The sequence below is a fragment of the Strongylocentrotus purpuratus genome, unplaced genomic scaffold, assembly GCF_000002235.5.
Source record: "Strongylocentrotus purpuratus isolate Spur 01 unplaced genomic scaffold, Spur_5.0 spur5_scaffold_13, whole genome shotgun sequence".
Taxonomy (NCBI): domain Eukaryota; kingdom Metazoa; phylum Echinodermata; class Echinoidea; order Camarodonta; family Strongylocentrotidae; genus Strongylocentrotus; species Strongylocentrotus purpuratus.
Genome location: NW_022145598.1, coordinates 25,455,392 through 25,473,502, shown reverse-complemented (window position 1 = coordinate 25,473,502; position 18,111 = coordinate 25,455,392). Strand labels below are relative to the sequence as shown.

Here is an 18,111-nt window from a genome sequence, read left to right as displayed (position 1 = left end):
GTGTGCAATGTAAAAATGATCTGAAATCCAATTAGTGACCCTGTCAAATGATAAAAGGGCAGAAATAAATCATTTCTAATTAACATACTATAGCTGTACATGTAATGTACCATAGTTAACATTCAGGCAAGTTTGAGAAAATTGTAAAAGGTTCAAATGAAGTTCAAATTATTGCACTTTGTATTATTCTCTCTCTCTCTCTCTCTTTCTCTGTTTTTTTCTATGGACATTCATCATTCACCTCGTTTTGCAAATATGCTATTACCAGATGTGTAGAGGAATTTTGATGCAATTTCAAGAAAGACTGGTCAAACCAGGGAGATACTGTACTTGTCTATTAAAACTACAAGCGATGGTATAGTGAACTGTTTGATCTTTTTGAAAGGCTTGAAACATGAATTGTAAATGAAAACAGATGTTGAAGGCACAGGTGCAGACCTGTCTGGTATCACTCAATGAAACAGGTGATGGTCAGGTCCTCTGGGAACTTGACCTTCGCACCAGAGGTCAAATGGTCTGGAGAGCCATGTGTCACCAAGGAGGATAGGGATTTCTCATTTACCTGGCCCTATAGTCTTCAGATTTCAGACTAACTAATTACTTGTGTTTTTTTAAAGAAATAGTAAGACCTGAGAGTACCGATCTTTTATAAAAATCCATTTGAATATACAGAAATTAATAAATTCTTGTTTGCCTTATGTTCTAACTAGAAGCTTATGTGAGGATGTGGAAAGTAACATACAGTCTAACGTTTCATGGCCACCTATCTATTACGGTCATCTGTGTATGCATGGTGAATACGTGATTTGTCTCTTTTGATGTTGTAAAACCTGTCTATAAAGCCACCAGTGACCACTATTTTGTTGTTTCCATCAAAAGACAGGTTTTACATGACGTTCATGAACCCATTTAGAGGTTTACAAGTGTAATATACAGTTTGTATACATGTACACAATGCAGTTGTACACTTGTATGTCATGGCAATCAATGACTCAATATCCAAATCCATTTGTCATCATAAGGAATATAATAGAGGTGTCGTGGAAGAGTGGATATGTCACCGGACTGTGGATCACAAGGTTCGCGGTTCAACTCCCACCGCGGCACTAATGTCCTTTGGCAAGACATTGATCTACATTTGCCACTCTCCACCCAGGTGTTAATTGGGTACCCGGTAGGATGCGAAAGCTAATGTGGTTAGATTAGCAAGCGTGCGCTTGTAAAAAAGACGCCTGGCTCGAATGCTCCCCAGGGAGTGGAGAATGTGCATACATTGTGTGCGGGTAAGCCTGAATCCTATGACCGGGGTAATAATATAACTATCTGTAAAGCGCTTTGAGAGGGCCTTCGGTCCTGAAAAGGGCTATATAAGAACTAGCTATTATTATTATTAATATCATCATATTATAATTTTGCAATTCTTTTGTTCATTGCAGGTCAGGTCAAGAGGTCAAGAGGTCTGAGGTCAGAAGCATCCCTGCTCTTTAACGAACTCTGCTCAATGGTGAGTTTTCTTAATTTGTACTATAAGCATTAAGAATCTTACAATTTCCCTCTAATGGTGCGTTCAAGCGATTTTTTGAAGCTAGAATCACAAACATGAATCATAAATCAAAATGCTGTTAAAAACATGGTAACTGTGGGAGAGCGTTCAAGCAATTTTTATCAACGCTGATTCTCGCTCATTTCAAGACCAGCCACTGCTCATCGCACTGCGCAGTTTGACCCAGGAAGTATAGGTCAACTTCGCCGCATGCTTTCTGTCTGTGTTTACGGTCGACTCTCGATCAAACCGGAACAGGCCACGATAATGACGTCATAGATTCATGATTAAGATCTCCCGTTCTTTCAAGCGAATATTAACGACCGTGAATCACGATACAAAACTCATTTTTTTCAGCGTTTCATGTTTGTGTTTTTAAACACGTTTATTTTTAACAAAAAAAAACCAACAAAAAATTGCTTGAACGTAACCGTGTTTCAAACTAAACGTCTTTGAAAACCATGATTCTATGGTGAAAAAGTGTCGATTGAACGCCCCCCTATTCACCTCCAGTGGACACAGTTTACAGTGTATATGGATGAATTCAGAGTTTGAGGATTCTTTTAAAGAAATGTCATGTTGATGAATTGCTGTCTGGTCTACAGCCAGTCAGTTTTAACCCAATAAGTCTATTCCCAATCGGTCTACACCCAGGCCCAGTCCGTTAACCATCCACATGGTCTAATAGTAGACTAAATGATTATTAGAACGTGTGGATAGTAGACGGGCTGGGTGTAGACAATAGGAATAGACCAATGTGGGAGTAGACAAACTGGTTGTAGACCAAGTTGCAATAAACCTTTGTTATATTGGATCCATTGACAGTAGCCTATAGTGATGAGAAATGAAAACATTACAGCTATCTATGAATTTCAGTTCGCATTTATGTTCACTTTAAAGATAAAGACCAGTTATGGTCATGCGATTACATTGTGAAAGAAACATTGTGGAATCGATCAGAAAAGGTTGATCATCTAGCATATAACTAAGTATTGGTGTGTACTGCAAAGTTCTGGAATCATCAAAATGATAAGAAATATGGGCCAGTCTTCGTAAAGTTACAAGCACTGTACACAGAAAGATGTATATGGGACTATACGCACACGTGCGCGACACATGCGTTTATCTCTCACAGACCATGTACATGTAGATAAACTAATTTACCAAATATATCAATTAGTAGGCAGTTTCCCGGCAAAATTTTTATCATGTATAAGTCAAAACATATTCTTTCACATGATTGGTAATAAGAGCTTCCATTTCATTTTTTGAAATTGGGGCGTTTCCAATACTGGTCTTTACCTTTAAAGCTGAAAGAACATTAAATGCCTGTAACAGAATCCCCACGCGTCCCTGAGATTAGCATTTTCTACAGCTGCAGACGCTAACCTTCTTCGTAATAAGTATTTAATTCTTTGACAAATCTGAGCTTTACGGCTCCTGTCTCGGAACAAAGTATTTAAGACTTTTCACATTTCCTTTGCAATATTACATAGCGTAACCATGGTGTCTTGTTTTTTTATAAAGTGTTTCAATTCATTGGATATTTTGATTTTTATAGAACATATACATTATGAATTCAGTAAACTTCAGTTATCCCAGGCTTAGAACTCAAAGCTGGTGAGTCATTTCTTGTGTGCATTTCTAAAAAAGTGTTAACAAAAAGGTTGTTCAAAGTTCCTGTTTTGACAGAAGAATACATTTTAACATTAATAACAGATGATAAAAGATGCATTGTTGTGTCTGATGTGTCATAGCTCATTGATTAAAGATGAAGTTGAGTTCAGGTCATGCGATTGCATTGTGAAAGAAACGGTGTGGAACCGACCAGAAAAGGTTGATCATCTAGCATATAAGAATTTGTGTGTATTGCAAGGTTCTGGAATCATCAAAATGATAAGAAATTAAAGGTACTATGTCCCATTTGCAGGCCCAAAAAATGAAAAAGTTAAATTCCAACTCCATTTGAAAGATAATACTTATTTAGAACTTCCCTAAAAAAGATGGGGCTTAAAAATGTCTTCAAGTGGGAAAATAATGACTATTAGTTGTCAAATCGACTTTAGGGATATAGAGCCCAAAAGTAATAGTCTTGATTTTCAGACAATTGTACCGAATGGTCATACGTTTTATGCTGCGCAAAGATTCAATCATTTTAATCTTGGCCATCACAAGAAGTGGGTTATTGATGTAGACAAATGCTCATGTACCATTTACAACTCTTTTCATGTATGTTATTACCAAAGAAGAAAAAAGCCAGTCATTTACTCCATAGTGTCTGACAGTGAAGTCTAGCAAATAAACAGGTTTCCTTGCGTAATTTGAATATGAGGACACTGCTAACGTTTATATTTCACAGATAGGACATACATGACATATTCATAATTCCTGCAAAGTTCTACAGAATTTGAGGTTGGCTGCAAAAGGGACATACCTGTAGTACCTTTAATGTGTTTTTCAAACAGACCATTATTTGCACATATTTGGAATTATTCATGTGTCAATACAAGTTTATGAAACACTGATTTTGAACAAATGTGAAATATTTCTGTAGGAGTAATTTGACTTAATTCGTCTTCCTGTTTTGATATTCTGGTATGTGTCAAAGTGACAAGTGCCGCCCACATCAAAAACATGTTTAAAAAACTTTAAAGCCCCTCTAAAGTGTTTGGATCCCCAAATAATTGAATGGCAAAATTTCACTTAAATTGTATCATAATGTGAAAGAGGATGTCATTTAAGACACATTTCTGCAAGGATTTTCAAAACAAATGTGTTTGAAGTCGAATATTGATGATAGAAACCAAAATTGAGATTTTCTGCATACAGCAGAAAACCCAAACGATGTATTCTTTAATCAATATTTGTCTTCAAAGTTCAAACACATTTTTTTTTTTTTTTTTTGGGGGGGGGGGGGGAGGGGGAATCTATACAGAAGTGAGTCTTTATTTACAAATGACATCTTCTTTCACATTATGATGCAATTTAAGTGAAATTTTGGCACCAAATTTGTGGAAACTTTGGGGCTCCCAACACTTTAGAGGGGCTTTAACAATTGTTGTAAAGGTATGTATAGCCTATTGGTAAGGTGCACAACCAATCTGTCATATTTAATCAGTTTATACATTATTCTGCAAAATGCATGTACTATATGTACATGTACATTTGTTGCAAAGGGCTTGCAGAAAGTCTTTCTAAATTTGAGAACAAGTTGGCTTATGAAGAGAAGGTGGTAAATGAATTGGAACACTCATACTTTACATGTAGCCATGTAATGAGTTATTTTGTCTTCTTATGCTTTTAAAATGTCTCGTTGAATGTTTGTTTAATTGTTCCTTTATATATCAAGAAAATAGATCTTGTATAGAAGTTGTCTATAAATGAAGAACAGGATTTTATTACATTTCCTAGTTATTTTTACGCCCACTCTTGCATGAGATGAAAGGAAGGGGTGGAGTAACGTTGGGATCATGTAACCATGGTAATAGAGCAACATCTTTCTATTTAAATGGAAAGTTCACCACCCTCATAACCAAGAGTTGAGATCAAGTTGATTTCAAGAAAATCAGAAAGGAAAACAATGCTATAATCAGGTCAGTGGAAGTTTGAGAATAAATCTAGAAAAAAAAAGAGATTTACATGACTGGTCAATTAACCCCAAAACAACATTAAGTATCACAAATTGCCAAATCAATTATGTCTTTACAAAATGTTTCATTAGTTAATTCCCATTTCATCAAATATAAACCATGTTCTCATCAGACCAGTCACCTACCGGTACATGCTGATGTATTGCATGAAAATGATCCCTCATCAAAACTTAGGAATTTTAATAAACTTGACCCCCCCCCCCCAATGCAAACTAAGTTGCTCACAAAGGAAATCATACTAGCATTGCCAATTTGTTTAGACTAGACTTTATCTTAAAAACTCCCTCATTCCTTTGTTATCAGACTCTATCACGATTTTGTTATTGTTTGTTTTCTTTTTTTCCCCAAACTTTATTGAGCTACACTTTATTTATCTGATTATTCTATACATACATGTACATGTACAAATGTACATGTATGTACTCGAATGAAGTAATGTTAGTGTGGACATATATATATATCGTCATTACGTAAAAAACTTGGTTGATTTTATTACAGGTAGGTAAATGGATGTATGTGCATGGTGTTATATTGCCTTGATAATTATGAAATAGCATATATGAATATGCTAAATCATACAAAATTAAGCCTGTTTTTTTTTTAACACTACATGTACATTTTTAAATTTTTAAGTATCTTTAATCTTATGTATATGGCCTGCTAATGTAAGACTGCCTCTGAGTAATTTAAATTGTATTTCATCATAATTTATACATGCACTCAGGGGGGGGGGGGGTGGGGGGGGGTGCCTTTATGTGTTTTTCTTGGGTCAGAACTTTAAAAGTGATCACTTTGAGAATGTTGATACTTTCTGCACACATCCATACAAAGCGAATTCAGAAAACTATTTGTTGGACATGTGGCTACCTGTACGAACCAGTATCTTAAAACCAATTTTCATCATATATAATGCACTCCTGGGTCGGTGCCAAATATGTTTGTCTTGGCTCTTGGGTCAGTATATATCAAACAATGAAAGTGATCATACATTTGTACATGTTGGCCCCATGTCCATACGTGTACATACAAATTGTGCTACTTTAGTGACCATTATTGATTTACCGTATACAGTCCTGTCTGGCATTTTGTTCCAGGCTGCTTCCCAATTTAATAGTTCTCGGAATTAAAGCTAACATTGACCCGCCTAAATTTCATTTCCCCGATTGTTTGAACTTTTGTATGAAGTTTATAAAAATGAGTGGAAGGGAGAAAGAAAACCAGCAACAACAAAAAAATGCCCGGAAATTCGCCTGGGAGGCTATGTACATCCGTTTGGAGAGTGGAATATTGGTCACCTGCGTTTGACACCGGCCTTTATTCGCAACTTCAATAGTCTAACGATTGCTTTTTGTCCTTGTTTGTTGTTGTTGTATAGAAATGAATTCAATGGCAAATCTCAATGCCCTATTGTGCATCCCATAGAAATTATGTTTTGTTTAGTAACACAGTCAGTATGTCATTGTAGTGTTGGTTGCATGACATGCACAATTTAGTAAGAGATGGTCAATGCTAGCTATTGAAATTGCTTTGGGTTGATTTTTCGAAAGTCTTTGTGATTGTGTTAAAGGTAATGCAAAGTTTTGGGAAATTTTGAAAATTGGATCGATAGGAATTCTTTGAAATGATGATATATTTGGATGCCCATGTGGATGTAATATAAGCACTGAAAATTTAGCTCCTAAACCACTTCTGCTTTCAAGAAATTGACTAATCTAAACTTTGCCGGTGCTCCCGGTAAATTTCAAATATTTTAAATAGCGCCGAAGGCCATTCCATGGTAGCTGCGACCATAAAAATCTCAGAAAATGCAGTTTAGATATAATTCCCAAACGGGAATAGCAAATCGGTCGATTGTAATACAAAAAAAAAAACATTGTTTGAAAGCTAAAGTAATATCACTCTTGAGAGGGCGCTATAAAACATAAAGAGTTTATTATTTACAATTTCATCACTTTACACTCGATTTCAACCGCTGCAATTATCAAATTGTAAAATCGCATATGCTTCTAATGTTCATTTGAACAAAATTCATTACCCCGTACCAAAACTTTGTGATACCTTTTATTAAGTATATAAATGATGCCTGCAATTAGTTTTACTGATCCATCGGTGGGGTGGACTGAGACGATACAGGTGTGTATGTACCGCACGAAACCGTTAGGTTGAGTACGGTGGATGCACACAGCCTCACCGAGAGCCGATAGCCGTAAATGAAGTAAGGCACAAGTCATGTGTGAATTAAGTGGGTGAATGTTAGGCTCATTTCTCGGGGAGTCGGGATTACTTTCTTTTCCCCGCTTGTGGTGGAAAGGAAAGGAGGTGGGGGGGGGGGGGAAGGGGTGGTTGACCTTCGTTAACCTCATATCACAATATCAAGGATGACAAGGAAGAAGAAAAAGATGTAAAAATCATACAAAAGGATCATTGAAAGGCCACTTCTCGATCTTATCAACATGGCTGCATGAAATTAAAAGTTGGCGCGCAAATCCAATATTTCAACACATCCATTGTACACGTGTCATATACACATATCGCTAAGTATCTCGTTATCATTATGAATGGGAAGGATGTTTGATTTGCCACGTGCGCTTCCGTGCCTCGGAAATAGGAGATAAGAATATATTTTTCTTATAACAATATCCCCGAACGTAGATCCTTCTCGAGGTCAAAGCTATACATGATGAGAATATCAGAGATACAGGGAGGGATTATTCGATAACAAGAATTCCTTTCAATTTTTATAGATCTAATAATCATTCATTGGTGATTGACTGATGATCAATCCGAAGGTCCCGAACGTGATGCATTGCATTGTGGGACATTCCATATAATTTTGATGCGCATGAAATCCGATAACCGATAGGAATCGAATTGAATGTATATATCTCGCTATGTTTTATATAGATGTGCTACATTCGCATCATTTGCATCTGCTCTTTTGCGACATTGTCGAGGACAAAGCGAGTAAAGAAGAGGTTGAGATCGAAGATTTTTATATATTTAATGCAGACGATGATGATGATAACAAGAAATCGGGACGCGCACTGAACATAACAAATAAGTAACTGAAGTTTGTCCAACGATTCGATAAAGAAATAAGGGGGGGGGGGGCGGGCGCTCGAGCGCATCACATTTTTCGATGAAAAGGTTTGACGCCTGTTGATACTTTAAATCACATCACAACATTAAATAAAACAAATAATACATACGTTCCCATATCTCATTAAAATTTGATTTGAACAAAGGTCTATTAAGGCAGAAACGAAAACAATTGTGCAGGAAAGTAAGGAAGTATTGGCTTGTTTTTACACCGCTTTAGAATGTAAGTTTGTTTAAAGAGGTCAAATTTAAGAACAGTCGCTTCCTTAAAACCGGTACGTCATGTAGGTCGATTATATGACTAAAATTTAATCTCCAATTGTGCGTGTATAGTAGGCCTACATGTAACATGTGCACATGATGTGTAAACCTCTGTAACGTTAGACCGGCAACCTATGTATGAGACCGATGGAAACATCAGAAAACTTGTTAGAAAGTCTATACGAAATCAACGTAAATGACATAAAGCCTCGGTCACAAATGCCATTGAGAACTGCTACGAACGCCGTACGAACGATTTTCAGACAATGGAAATTTGGGAAGAAAATGGAAAAACAGAGAGATTCGTACGAAATTAACGTTCGTACGAAGTACGAACCTTTGTGACCGTAGCATAAGATTTATGAAATCCTTTTCAGTCTCTCTGGTCGTCTGTTAATATTATTTGGCCGTATAAATAACACTGTCTCCCCCTCCTTATTTCTGAAAGATTTTGATTATTTGTTTTCGCATCAAAAAGAAATTTACTGTAGCAACACAAAATTATAAATAATATTGCAAACAATAACACCGTCAAAATCAAGTAGACCTAATGAAAATATCATATCAGGTGTCGTGTTATAATGGTTCGTTCCCCTGACTCGCAATCTAAGGGTTGAGGGTACGAATCCCAGCCCGCACCAATGTCCTTCGGCAAGAGATTTCATCCACATTTTTCACTCAAAACCCATATATAAAATGTGTTACTTACAATAATTGTTGAGGTATAGAGGTGTCGTGGTCTATAGTGGAAACTTCACCGGACTGTGGATCATTATATGGTTTGGGCCGATTTTGTTGTTGTTGTCCAGGTTTTAAGGAAAAATTTCGCAACGACTGAGCCAGCCGCAGAATAAGCGGGCGAGGAGAGGGGGGGGGGGGGGGGGGGGCGGTGAGGGAGCACTTTTTTTACCCCGGAAATTGGAAAATTACGTCGTCAGATATTTCGTTCAGTGTGTGTGTGTGTGGGGGGGGGGGGGGGTAGAGGAACACTTTTTGTTGTTGCCTCCTTTAGGACCGCACAAAAACGAGACAAAACTAGACAGAAACAACAGTTTTACATTTCATTATTTAAGCAGAAACACGCTACATATTTTGTTGGTCTTTTGGTGCTTAAAAGGGTAACCATGCAGGAGACTTATAGTAACCGCTTTGATTTGCCGAACGGAATAATCTTGATTTCTCCAGGCGTTACACAATAATAACAGATGAACCCTAACTAATACGAAGGACAACACCACCACACCACCACCACTACTACTACTACTACTACTACTACTACTACTACTATTTAATAGTATTAGTATTACTACTACAACTACTGCCCGGCCTGCTACTATACACGTACTATCATGTTAATTACGGAAATGTCCCGTTTAATACACAGAAGGTTGCGTTTACTCGCTTTGATTTGTCGAACGGAATAACTCGAGAATAATCTTGATTTCTCCAGGCGTTACAAAATAATAACAGATGAACCCTAAATAATACGAAGGAAAACACCACCACAAATATACTATACTACTACTACTACTACTACTACTACTACTATTATATTACTACTACTACTACTACTACTACTACTATTATTATACTACTACTACTACTACTACTACTACTACTACTACTACTACTACTACTACTATTATTATTACTACTACTACTACTACTACAACCACTACCACTTATCCTACTACTACTACCTCCACTACTACTACTACTACTACTACTACTGCTGCCCGGTATTACTGCTACTACACGTAATATCATGTTATTTACGGAAATGCTCACATTTAATACACAGAGGGTTGCGTTTACTCGCATCTCAATGCAGAATTAAACTCAAATTAACTTTCAATCAGTCAGAATTGCATTTGCGTGTAAACACAACTTCAGAATCAGACGCAAATACTTTCAACCAATCAAAATCACCTATGCTTTATGCCGTTGCGTGTACATCAACTCTCAACCAATCAGAATGATGTTTGCAGTTTCGTGTTGATACCGCCCCGAACTCTAACGCACATCAACTCTCAACCAATCGAAATCACTTATGATGTTTCAATTGCGTGTTATCATAGCCCCAAACTTAAACGCATGTCAACTTTCGAGAAAAAAAAAACAGAATCGCATATGTTTTAGTTTGTTTTCTAAGAAAAGAGGGCAAAGCAGTGTTTATGCGGGCTACATACGGTAGGCCTTTCGCTCTCATGATGGGGTCAATATCAGTGGAGTGACGTTAAAGATAAACTCCAGTACTGGTAAAAAAAAAAAATAATTCTCACAGAATCAAACGAAACTTACACTGAATGTTCAAGATTACAAATAAATGACATGTGCCAAACAATTTTGAAAGAAAATGTATACTGGCTGAGTAATGAGCATAGAAAGACAATGAAATCAAGGTAGTACTAGCCCCGACACCATGTGTGTTGTCCCATATATAGCTTTCTATGTGAGTGCTTGTTACTTTACCAAGACTCGGTCAAATTTATTATGATTTTGATGACTCCAGAACCTAGCAGTGCACACCAATACTTACATGCTACATGATCAACTGCTTCTGATCCTTTCCACACCTTTTCTTTCACAATGCAATCGCATTACCAGTACTAAAGTTTATCTTTAATGGTGCCTTGGATAGACATGAGATCCAAACCTCCGACGAAGGAATTGATTTGGGCCACTTCATGGAATTATGTCTTTTCCGGGTCTGCCAAAATATCCTGGTATATATCTACACCACAAACAAGTAAGACATCACATAATCACCCTCACCCTTCTGTTTTAAGTTCTTATTTATTCACCTACACGCCACGGAATTAATCTGGCTTTTTTATGAATGGGAGGGACCTTTAAGCTTTTTTTAAATACAGTGTACTCAATTGTTTAACACCTTAAACATTTCCACTTATCAATGCGATCCGGATTTTATCACGGGGTGTCGGAGTGGTTTTTATTTCCTCTATATTTTCCTAGTTATCACTGGTATTATAGAATTAAGGGTATCACCAGAATCGAGGGACTTTCCTGTTTCCGTTACTTCCTGGCAATATATTTCAAAGTTCGTTGTGAAAATCCCTTAAGATTAGAAGGAGTTGAGTATTGGAGTAGCCTGCAGTGAAACTTGGATCTCGCTCCCATATTCTCACACACAACGCTAAACTCAGGGAAGGAAGGAGGATAGACATATTTTCACTTCAGACTTTTCTACCATTAATCGGTTGTTACAGGAATTACGCCATTCACATGTGAGTTCACCCCGATTTCTTCGCTGAACTAAACTTTATATTAATCTCTTAATTAAGGTGACGTGAAATATTCTGGGATATCACTCTTATTACACGTTCATGATAAACGGCGACCACGGGTTTTGTTGGTAAGTTGATCCTGTTCATAGTCGTTCATTTACCACCTCGACGTATACATCTTTCCGTGTTTAAAGTCATGTTTTGGTACAAGTTGTAAAGCTCGGAGGGAGTATAACCACAAGTTCATGTACATCGCAGATGATTCGATTTTCTAAAACTTAAATCTAGCAAGCAGAATGGTCTTTTTAGACGAAACTGATTTATTCGAGACTCGTCTCGCATTTGCGTTACCGATGTTTTGGTCTTGGTTTCGACCCGACACAGCTAATGAGACCATGCAGCGTCGATCTCGTTGGACTTCTCGCAACTTTGTGAGAGTTCACGAGACCGATGAACCGCATGTCAGTCTCACCGGCTTTCTTACACTGTTGTGAGCGTTCACGAGACCAACGTTGACGGCCTACGTGGATATCCTCTTCCAATCCGAGATCAATAAATTGCAAAATACAATTATCTCGATTTGTCGCCATGCATGATCCACGATCTGGGCCCCCGGGCTTGCCCCCGGGCTTGGCCCTCGATACTTCGAGTACATTATTCAGTAAAAAATGTTCTTGTTAATAAACTTAACATGGTTTGAACTTTGAAGATGCATCCATGCAAGGCTTCATTGACGGTCTTCCTTATTAACTAGATGATCTAAAAAAGAAATATTTTGTTTAAAAATCCATTTTATTGTTAATTTGTTACACTCGAATATGGGCGTAGAAATACTTGGTCATACTTTAGGTTGTATGATGCATCTTACCCGGATTCGTGACATCACTTGTCACCGAGGTAACCAAGTTTTACGGATCATTATCAACATTGTACTCTTCTTTGAAATATTATATCACACTTGTAATAAATGAACATGCTGAAAGAAAACTAGCAAAATGTCAGTATACTCTCTGATACAGCGAGGTTGATCGAGAGAAAAGGCATGTAATTGATTCTATAGCTTCTGGAAATGTTTCATATTGCAATCAGGAAACGCTTAAGTGGATGATTTGTCCTTATCCCATCGATAATTAGCAAACAGTTTGTCAAACGTTTCAAGTCGCCAGGGAAAGAGGGCCTGGTTTCTAATCCCAGCTCCGATTTCTTAAGACCTGATATCTATACCCGTATCGCTTTCAATATGAACGCAATAACTCTCGGTCAGCTTAATCGAAGCTGAGAGAAATCTGGCATTTCCTGAGGCCTAGGGGTGTCTTTATAATAGTTGCGAAGTGGAATGACTATAACTTATACTGATTTGAAGTATTTGATTTTTGTTTTTACTTTATAGTTTCCATTAAGAGCCACGCGAATCGGGTTTTATTTGAATTACATTTAGCAGTCATATGATTCGATTTCCGTCGCTGCATGCTTCAGTAGAACAATATTTTCTCACAACGTATGGACAGCGAAATGTAATCTCAGTTTGCTGTCCATACTTGTAATACATGTATGTGTTGTATCCATTGCTGCTCTCTGTCAGTACGCGATACATATTTTTTACGTCATCCTGTTTCGCTGTCCATTAGGACTGTCCATGTGGCGTGATACCCTGTCCGTCTTTTTCAGCATCCTTAGATTTCTCGGTCGTATGGACAGCGAAATATTATTGAGTATGTTTAGGAAATAGTACAAGTAAAGGAATATCGCCTGTTCAAACTATCAAAACTGTGATGAAATAAATGAAACAAATTACACACGCCGAATTTCGAAATACTGAAACATCTTACTTTCATGAATGCATTTAATCCTTACTGTTTTGAGTTCTAATCATAAGGATTACAATTGACAATAATGCTTTCTGCGGAACAAGTAATTTATCTCGTGAAAGTCTTTTTTTCCTGGTGATATTCTCACCAAGTTATTATTGATTTAAATTATTTTGGTGTTCTTCCTGCATGTAGGCAAACATTCTTTTTCTAACCAGACTCAATGACGCGAATGACTAATGCATTTTTCAGATAGTGCTAAAAAAATTGATCGAAACAGCATAATCATGAACAATTACAAACACACTGTTAATAGCGGGGAACTTTTCCCGTAGTCAGTAGTTACTCCTTGGCATTTCTGTATAACGCAAGGTTGTACACAGAACGTGAAGGTGATTACCTGGAATCAATTCAATGCTGAAATTAGCGCGAGTTTGAGCAAATTAAAGGTGAGGACCAATCATCAGAGTTTGTACAGAGAAAATGTGAAGAAGAAAAAAAGCAGATCGGAAACCAAATGTACGGTATTAAAAGATATCCGGACGAGCATGTTCGGGCTATCACCCGGACAACTACGACTTCATGGATAACAACCCCGGACAAACTGTAGTAAACCTGGGAAACTACCATTACGCCAATAATCTTTCAGACGTTACTACATAGGACTTAAAGCCCCTCTGTACTAAAGCTATTTGCGCCCTCTATAGCAAACAGTGCCTAATCGATGTCTGTTGGTCCCCCATGATCCTCTTCTTCTGTTAATTGAGAGCTGATTTGATGAGTAAACCACCTGTCAGTGACCTTGGGGGGGGGGGGGGAGGTCTAATCTCCCCGGCCAAACTAGTACAGACGGGCTTTAAACTAAAGTGTTGTGGTTGTGGTTTTGATTGTGGTTGTCTTTGAGGTTATACCGTCTTGTGGATTATTGTCCTAGGCGTGTAGTTATCGGAAGTATTTTCAGCGGATTCTAGTAGTTGCCATGATGTTATAGTAACTTGCAGTAATTCATAAAATTATATGTGAAAGAAACGAATCAAAGCGCTTGTTATGATATACAAAACAACAAGAAAAAATGAAATATAAAGATATTTTAAAATGTGGGTACATGCATAGAACCCCTATATAGACGTAAACATTTTGGCACAGTTTATTGCGTTGATTGAATCGCATTTCACGCATGTCAGCATCGATCGTCACATGTAAGTTTGCCAAGCCAAAATATAAACACACGTGGAAAAGTGATAACTATATATAGCATTTAAGGCAGGCCTCCATGTATTATAACCTAGGTGATTGTGCTAAATATTATGGTAAATTGATTGTGCCAAATATTAGCCAGACATGGAATCGTCCCCCTCCCGTTTGATTTACATGCCAAGACAGTGGAAACACGAAAAAGTGATCAAATAGGCAACGTAATATATTTTAAAGTTCAAATTACATACTAATTTGTTGGTTTTGTTTATTATGATATAGCAAAGACATTTATGAAATAAATTCAAGGGCAATGTTGATACTCTATCGCACATCCCATCGGTATCGTTTTCGGATTACGTTATCTTTTTACGTTCGCATGTTTCGATACGTAATGAACAGTGTTATAGACTAAAATTACATGATTGATCCTGACGATTCCTGGGCCCCCGTCTTATAAAGGGTTACGATTAATCGCAACTTATTTTCGATTGTTTCGGATCAATCGCAACTCTTTATAAGATGGGGCCCTCATGTAGCACAATATGAAACGACAAACAAACTGTTCTCTTCCCAAGATCTCATTAGGCCAAAAAACATGTTTTAGCGTCCTGTTTTTTTTCTCGAAAAATAGGAAGGAGGAGGCGCTTTTTTTTCTTTTTTTCTTCTTTCAAAATGGCCGCTCAAAATGGCCGCCCGGCACATTTTCCCTGACAGTCGGGCTATTTTTTTCAAGATGGCCGCCAACATTTTTTTTTTTTTTTTTTTTAAAATCAGAAATAGATCCACTTTAGCAGTGTTTTTCATGATTTTTTTCTTTAAAAAAAAAAAAGGAGGTGGCCCCCAAAAAGGAAGCGGGCGGGGACGCTAAACATGTATATATTTTTACATGGCCTTATACAAGGTGTCCAATGAACTTGATGCCGCCACACAGATTGAAAGCCATTTTAAGGAAATTATATTTACGGATACTGTGCATTGTGCATCGCCTATTATTAGGAATCATAATTGTGACAATTATTTTTTTTAAATTGCGACCGCATAGGACAAAATTTAGGAAGTGACAAGTGTTAATAATGATCATGTGAGATTCATGAAAACACATTGACACGAAGGTGACCCAGTTATCATGATTGTTTGGCAAACAAGGATTACATTCCCAACTTTTTTCTCAAGGTTGAGAAAATACAAGTATACTTTCGATTTGTTTGATGGTCTAATTTCTAGTTTGATTAGGAATCTAGCCCATTTCTCTTTTGAATGCGTAGAATACCAAAAAAGACTGTCGAAAATCAATCTTAGACAAGTTTTATATCCTTGTCCCGGTACTTTCTTACTTGAAGAAGTATAAAACAACAGTTCAGAAATACAGAAAAAACGGTACTTTGTTTCTTGAAGAAGTATAAAACAACAATTCAGAAATACAGAAAAAAACGGTACTTTGTTACGTGAAGAAGTATAAAGCAACAATTCAGAAATACAGAAAAACGGTACTTTCTAACTTGAAGAAGTATAAAACAACAATTCAGAAATACAGAAAAAACGGTACTTTGTTTCTTGAAAATGTATAAAACAACAATTCTGAAATACAGAAAAAATGTATTTTTTAATCTTTTGCTGACGATGTTTCTTGTTTATCATTTCAGATGCTGCGTTCTACTCTTGGATCGTTAATTACTTCACCAACCTGATCCACGTTTACCAATCCTCTTAATCCCTGGATTAGCACACGGGATTATCCACGGGAAACACTTATTTGCACTTATTAGCGGGTAGTTTAACCCCCTTCAAACTATTTGACTTCAAACATTCCAAACACGAACCAACCCGATCCTCTTTACTCGATTATTTCAAAGGGTATTCGATAATATCCGCATTTTGTGTGAACGTGATCGGAGCGTCAAGTGTTAACACAGATGACTTACGGAAAGAGGAGGTAGCAGAGAATTGAATTGAGACGAAACCGGACCAAGATGGAGCTGCGGCATTGTTGCGTGGCAGTTGCGACTGCCCTTTTATCAGTCATATCTTTGACACTAAGTTTCGGTAAGAAAGAACTCGGAGTATATTGTTTATGTATCATTTCATAATTATACACAACTTTTTTTTATCCTTATAAAGGAGAAAGAATAACAATCGCCATATTTATTTATTTGCGTCTTCCTTTTTATCAGTCATATCTTTGACACTAAGTTTCGGTAAGAACGAACTCGGAGTATATTGCTTATGTATCATTTCATAATTATACAAAAACTTTTTTTTATCCTTATAAAGGAGAAAGAATAACAATCGCCATATTTATTTATTTGCGTCTTCCTTTTTATTAGTCATTATCTTTGACACTAAGTTTCGGTAAGAACGCACCGGAGTACATGTTTATGTATCAGTTTCATAATCATACAAAACCTTTTTTATTATTATTAAGAAGAAAAAATAACAAATACGAGAAAATGGGCCTGTTGTTAGTTAATCCAGGGAGATGCTGTCACCTTCCTGGTTAATCACTAATTAACAGACATTATTTTGACAAATTTTGAAAGTTAGAAGGCCTGTGAATAATAAAATTAGTAGTGAGCTGCGTGAGCTTTTTTCTTCGCCTAAAGTACTTTATCATTTGCTAAAACTTTTTTTAATGGTTACCTATAGAACAATCCATAACTTATTCAATGCCACGTGCGGACAGGTTGTCTACACTAAACCGATCACGCTCTGATGTATATTTGACCACTACCTCTCGTATGAGAATTTATAATGCAATTTCTGCATAACACCATCACTTATGTGAATTATATTTCACAGACGTTTTCACTGAACATGCATGCGTTTTACGATGTGATGAACGTATGAAATCGACGCGATCGCTTTTATTTCCGACTATTTAAGAAACATGGCCAGCAGGTGAAATTGATCTTTCCATAGGCCTCCATCCATCCATCAATAGGGACTTTTAGATTTGCGTGGACTGAAACGTGAGACGTCCATTGAAGGCAGTGCATTACAAGGACGTCGATCGTAGCGTAGACCTATTGTCTTCGTGCGAATCTAAAAGTCCCTATTAAGCGAGTCATTCAATCATTAGTCAAACCAGTCTTGAAAAAAAATTGCGAATGATATCAGTCACAACTATGTACATGTGCATAAGAGATACGAGACTGTTACTTGCGATTGATTTGGATCAATCGCAGATTTTTATGAGACGGTGCCCATATCTGTCTAAACATCTATTCAGAAGACTAGGTTCCGTGACGGATCGCTTTGGCAAAGACGACTGGAGAATTACGGCGATACAGCTCTTCCGTCGTGTTTAG

The 18,111-nt window shown here is 37.1% G+C and overlaps 1 protein-coding gene across 7 annotated transcripts in view; it reads left to right on the top strand.

Moving 5' to 3' along the window:
• LOC580497 (scavenger receptor cysteine-rich domain superfamily protein) overlaps positions 1-18,111 on the top strand; it is an 81,211-nt gene that overhangs the window by 14,471 nt on the left and 48,629 nt on the right. For 4 of the 7 annotated variants that reach the window (XM_030983231.1, XM_030983236.1, XM_030983238.1 and 1 more), the window contains exons 2-3: positions 1,437-1,504; positions 16,450-16,849. In XM_030983231.1, the coding sequence (XP_030839091.1) occupies positions 16,777-16,849 (73 nt within the window). In that variant the 5' untranslated portion in view covers positions 1,437-1,504; positions 16,450-16,776. Of the gene's footprint in view, positions 1-1,436; positions 1,505-11,626; positions 11,930-16,449; positions 16,850-18,111 lie in introns of those variants that run through there. The other 3 variants (XM_030983233.1, XM_030983234.1, XM_030983232.1) reach the window with 3 other exon arrangements.